General features: G+C 45.3%; 1 protein-coding gene across 2 annotated transcripts in view; it reads left to right on the top strand.

The window, feature by feature from the left end:
- The first annotated feature begins 451 nt into the window (after window positions 1-451).
- The window catches only part of C8B (complement C8 beta chain), a 54,645-nt gene continuing 49,096 nt past the window's right edge, over window positions 452-6,000 (top strand). The window contains exon 1 of one of the 2 annotated variants that reach the window (XM_019837086.3): window positions 452-653. In XM_019837086.3, coding sequence (XP_019692645.2) covers window positions 562-653 — 92 coding nt within the window. In that variant the 5' untranslated portion in view covers window positions 452-561. The remainder of the gene's footprint in view (window positions 654-6,000) is intronic. The other variant, XM_003990136.5, reaches the window with a different exon arrangement.

The raw sequence follows: 6,000 nt of genomic DNA, 5'->3' as shown, positions 1-6,000 counted from the left end.
TCTAACTCGGGTAGACAGGTTCTAGAGCTTAGCAGCTCCTCATTGACTTGCTCAAAGTCACACGGCTAGAAAGAGGCAAAACGCAAAGCTTGGTTTGACTTCCCACCCTGCCTTCCACTTCGTACTAATAGCTCCCACGTGCGAGTGTCTCCCATGGGCCTGTCCTCGTCGCCTTACTTAGGTTACTTTCCGTAAACCTCACCACCTTGCAAGCGAGGAAACCGAGGCCTAGAGGTAAAGTGACTTGCCAAAGGTGACAAAGCAGAGAAAGGATTTGAACCCAGGCAGTCTGGACCTAGAGCCCGCAGGCCCCACTGACAGCCTGTCCTCTCGGCTGCTTCCCCGGATAGTCTGTGTCGTGTGCTGCACAGTTTTCCACCGTTCTCAATGGTGTCTGGGGTCACAGGCACGGTTCTGTCCGTGCAAAGTCTAAGGGGTTTCCAGGCACCACTGGCTTTCTGTTTACTTTGTTGAACTGTTTGCTCTGTGGGGACAGAAGCTCCCTGTGCAGACTTTTCATGGACCTCGGAGCCTCAGCTGAAGCTCCATCACGTAGAGACAATGAAGATATCGGTGCCGTGGGCTCAGAGGACACCATCAGAACTGATTCTTCTCTCTGCTGCCCTGGGCTGCCTCAGTTTGCCCGGCTCCAGGTAAGTGATGGTGACAAGTGATTCGCCAGTCAATAATGTGACAGGGAGTACGAAGCCACAAAATGCTGACCGCCTCTTTGTCGTGCGTCTATTGAATAAGGAGCATCTCCTCGAGCAATTTGCATGCATTTGATAAAATAATATCAACAACTGTCTTCAGATTAGTATGGAACCAAGCGTCTGACTTCAACACAAGTTCCCCTGAGAAACTGACATGTTTAAATGTATTTTGTCACGCTGAGAATAGGATACTTGTTCTGTGTTCTGAACAAAGCTTCTTTGCGCAAAAGAAGGCCTGTCATGTATGGAAAAAAGAGCCAATTCACATCAGTGACTTTAATGTCTGAGTGGGACCCACTCTACCTGCTCATCAGCCCAAATTCTGTGGGTTCTCAGGTTCTCTCTCTCTCTCTCTCTCTCTCTCACACACACACACACACACACACACACACACACACTCCTGTATGTTCCCAGCAGTTAAGTTCTAACTGATTTATTTCATTATTTTTGGTATTGTTAATAGGATACGAGACAGGTTAAAGAAAATATCTTAGTGAAAGCTCAAACGTGGGCTCCGGTGAAAGATGTGCCAGTGACTTGGCAATTAGGAGATCCTCCTGGTACATGAGAAGCCCTTCCATGACGCTGAAATGCTCAGGTATCCCAGGCCTCCTTGTGAGCAGGCCTTCCCTGTGGGAAGAAGGGCTGTTCGTGCCATTCCTTTTGTTGATTCCATAAATGCTGTCTGAGCACAACCTCCCACTTAATGTGAGGAGCACCAGTGCCCATTGGACACACCCCCTGGTCTCACCTCTTCCCAGCACTCAGCTGCCACTGGGCACCACCTCTAAGACCAGAACGGAGAGGTTCACTACCCATTGGGCACTCAACAAATAATAGCTATTATGGATTGTCAAGAATCTCAACTTGGCCCCACGAAGAACCAAGCTGCCAAGGCCTGCCTCATATGCATGTACTATGTATACACAGAGGAGGGTTAAAAACCCAGGGATATGTGTCTGGAATGGAGGTTGAAGGGGCTCATGGCAACCCGACCCCTTGCAAATAGGAGTGACCCCTTTGCAAGACCCCTTGTCAGGCTCTAAGGATACAGAGATGAGTAAGACACAGAGAGCTCGTGTTCTCATGGAAAAAGCCACCATGTGGGCACACACTCTAGGTACAGTTGCAAGAGATGATACAGGGACAGGTGAGAAGCAAGAGAGGGAGTGACCAGCTCTACTGGGCATTCAGTAAGTCTGGAACGTCTTCTAGAAAAGGACGGTATTTGAGCTGAATCTTTATATAAGAATAGATGTTCGCCAAATGGCCCAGGGGGTGGAGGGTGTTCAAGGCAAAGGAAGCATCACAGACGAAGGCATGAAAATACGAGAAGCTGGCTTGTTCCTGAAGCTTCACGTCTATTTCAGGAGGCCTCGAGCACGGGCCAAGGCGAGGCACTAGCGAAAACGAGATCAAGTGGGAGTCAGCAGGATCAGAGTGGGTGGAGTGGAGGAGCACTAGGGTGGGAGCTAAGGATCTTGAACCTTACCCTCTAGCAATGGGGAGCCATTGCAGGGTTCTAAGCCAAGGAGCTGCACGATCATATTTATATATTCGGAAGTTCACTCTGACATGGAAAGTGGAGGTAGGCGTGGTGGATAAGTAGAGTGTCTTGTTTAATCCTCCAGCCATGCCATGAGATGGATATTCTCTCTTATTCACACTATGTAGAAAAGCAAAAGGCTCCTCAGAGAGGAGAAGAGGTTCACTCACGTTGTCAGTCTCAAACCCCCTCCAGGTTTGGTGTTCTGGCCTCTGCCCGTGAGTTCCACTGGGCGGTCCCGAACACAGCAGGTATTTGAGTTCCATACTTGAAGTGGATGAACAGCCTTCAGTTCTGGCACAGGAGAAACTGAGACCTCCCTCATGTTAGCTCCCAAGAAAGGTTTTTGTTTAGTTCTTATAATCATGTCAGATGAAATAATCACATCGTCCTAAGACCTATTGTTTATTTATCGCTGCTCTGGGCCAGCCACTTGGATGCATTAGCTCTAAGCCCTCACAGCTATTGGAGGTAAGTTTTATTGCTTACAGTGTTGCAGAGAGGGAAACTAAGATTGGTAGATAAGGTAAATGTCACAAAGCTACTCACTTAATATGTAACAGAATATGGATTCCAATCCAATTGTTTTGTTTTGTTTTTTTCTGGTTCCAGAGCTCCTTTGTATCCCTGTATTATCCTGCCTCTCAAATGCATTATCCCCTCTCCAGCTGCATTGTGTATCTGACGTGCTGGGCCCCCATGTCATTTCTCTATCTCTGGGCCACACATTTGTTGCCTTGAGATGTTGCTTTAAATTTCATGTCTACAACAGCAAATGACAGAGAGAGGAGAAATTGAAACTCTGCCACCCAGAAGCTGCCTCTTCCAGCAAAGAGGAAGGATGCTATTTGCAAAGGGAATGTAGCTGCCTAACAAATTGTGTGTGACAGAGAGTTGTTGTGTCAGGGCATTTCTACAGAAAGCCAAAATATATTGACACACCCCATCTCTGTAAGTTGATGGCTTGCAATTTACTGCTGACCTAATCCTGCCTTCCTCGACGGATCCATCTTTATTTTGATCAGAAACTCCTGTTAGAAAGAGAGTAGGAGACAGGGACCCAGTGAAATATATCCTGATGTTGGCAATTGCATTCTGTACACCTCAAGGAAAGGCACATCCTTGCCATTCCTTATGTAGAGGGATATGTTACAAGGACTCGTAGAAGCGTATTTATTGTAGCGTTATTTGCAATTGCAAAACATTGGGAAAATATAAATGTCTTTCAAAAAGAAAAAGAATACATTGAATGCAACTTATGTCCTCTGATGGGACATCAGAGGTAAAGAAATGAACTAGATCTCTCTATGAATCAACATGGAGAGGGCTCAGAAGTAGAGTGTTGATTGACAAAAGCAAGTTGCACAATAATATGCATAGTGTGAGTAAAGCACACAAAAACAATGTTATATGTTGTGCGTATATAATATGTAAAAATATTTAAAGGGCTCAAGGGATACATGTAAATCCCCGACAATAGTTCCCTCTGAGAAGGAGGAGAGGGAAATGTATCTGGGGCTGGTATCCAATGCAGATGTGTAATGTATAGGGTTATTTTCTATTTAAAAAAAAAATTGAAGGAAATATACCAAAATGTTAATAATTGCCAATCATGGGTTATGACTACATGAGTGTTTATTATTTTACTTTCTGTACTTCTCCGGGCATGTTTAAAAACATAGAGAGGATTTTGAATGACAGAGTCATTGCAGTTGGTCAAAAGGTCCATCTGGTCTGTTTCCGTAAAAATCCGTGGGCGTGAAATGAATGTGCTGTATCCCTACACAGAGGCCAGGATTTAAAGATGCAATTTAATGCCAGCCTTTCTTTCCAATTTGCATTTTGTAGTACTAATAAACCACACACATCCTAACTGATGTAATTTACAAACATACTATTTATTCAGCTGATTACTTCATTATACTGCCACCTCCATAATGAAAATGGGGTGCAAAAATGAGAGACCTGGTGGCTATAACTACTTTTTACCAAGTTCCTTCTGTAAACGATCATCTCGCCTATTAACAGGCTTTCAAATCTCAGAGAAGAAAATAATTGTGACTCTTAATACAGTGCATGTACATTACCCATCCACTCAGTCTCAACTGTGCCCAGAATTGCCTTGATAGTTGCTAAAAACACAATGTAACCGTTTCTTAGTTGAAACAGGAAGAGGGTACCCTGCCGAGCTGTCAAATATATACTTAGGAGAAGCCGAATCACAGACAATATTGTTTTGTCAAACCCCAGCAAATTAGTAGATATAAGAACACATTCTGAGCCCCGCTCCTGGGATGCAGCATCCTGCCTCAAGTAACCATTTTAAAAGTATCCACCTGTGGTTTCCAGGAGAGTCTTTGACCTTTCCTTAAAGATCCAACTTTACTAGGCAATTGATTTTTGCCGGTCTCTGGGGCGGTTTTGGAGATGGATTTCACTGTAGTTAATATTATCCTCTTTTTAGGACTTTTGCCAAGTGAGAATGTATTGTTAATGCCCTTGTCTGGAGTGATGTACTATGTATTTGAGACAGTGGAAACTGTGAGATGCTCTCCCTAATGACTCAATCTTGGACACAGAGATGAAAGAGACCTTGCATAGAGACAGAGGGCACTGGTAGAGTGGATGCTGTTCCTGGCATCCTTCCAGGCAGCATGGGGGAAATGGATAAAGAGGCAGTAGAGTCCAACAGACCTCAGCTCAGACCCCCAGGACCACTGCCTACCAGCTACGTGACTTTCAGTCATTTCCCTCATCTGCCCAAGTGGCAATGTCCTCTCGCATTGTCGTGAGGATTCAAGGAGATGGCCCAGGTAAAACACCTCACACAGAGCTTGACATGTCCTGGGTGCTCAGAAAATCTTTGTTTTTCTTTCTCATCTCTTTTGCCTTGAAAAGGAACACAGGTTGCAAGATTATGTTCTCGCCGGTGGAGGAAGGGTAAAATCTAAATGCACCCGTCATGGTTTTTTGTTTGTTTGTTTGTTTTGTTTTGTTTATTTTTTTAATTTATTTATTATTTATTTTTTTAATATATGAAATTTATTGTCACATTGGTTTCCATACAACACCCAGGGCTCCTCCCAAAAGAGGCCCTCCTCAATACCCATCACCTACTCTCCCCTCCCTCCCACCCCCCTCACCCGTCATGTTACACACGGAGCTAACTGGAGGCCTAGACAGATTCAATACCACGTTTGTTTATCCACTCTTTTACTGAATATCCCACCGAATGCCGGGAACCCCACAAAAAGCGTCACCTTACTTTCTAGACATAGTTCGTGTTGTTTGACAGCTCTATAGATGCGACACTGTCTGCCCCTTCCACCCACCCACCCACCCTGCCCTCACCTACATCCCCTTATATGCTCTGTCTGCTCTGGACTGGCAGGGCACCATTGTCTCTTGGACTGCTGGTGGTGTTGCTGTCCCTCAAGGACTTCTCTCTGGCCTGCTTCTCCTCTCAATAACAGTCTTATGCTCTCCCATAGCTTCTCAGGATCAGCTCCGTATCTCTAGCGAAAATCTCTCTTCGGAGTACCAAACCCACTTAGGAACTAGTTGCTGAATACTCTACATAGGTGTTCCGTGAGCGCCTGGGACTCAGCATGCCCGCCCACATCCTCTCCAACAAGCTCTTTTGCTCCTGTGTCCCCCACTCACGCACACACGCAGACTAGAACTAAGCATCAACCCGAACCCCTTCCTGTCTAACCTCTTCCTCTCATTTTCTATCTGTTC

The sequence above is a fragment of the Felis catus genome, chromosome C1 (genome assembly GCF_018350175.1).
Source record: "Felis catus isolate Fca126 chromosome C1, F.catus_Fca126_mat1.0, whole genome shotgun sequence".
Classification (NCBI taxonomy): domain Eukaryota; kingdom Metazoa; phylum Chordata; class Mammalia; order Carnivora; family Felidae; genus Felis; species Felis catus.
Note: the sequence above shows the minus strand (reverse complement) of the source record. Positions and strands in the feature narration are given on the sequence as shown.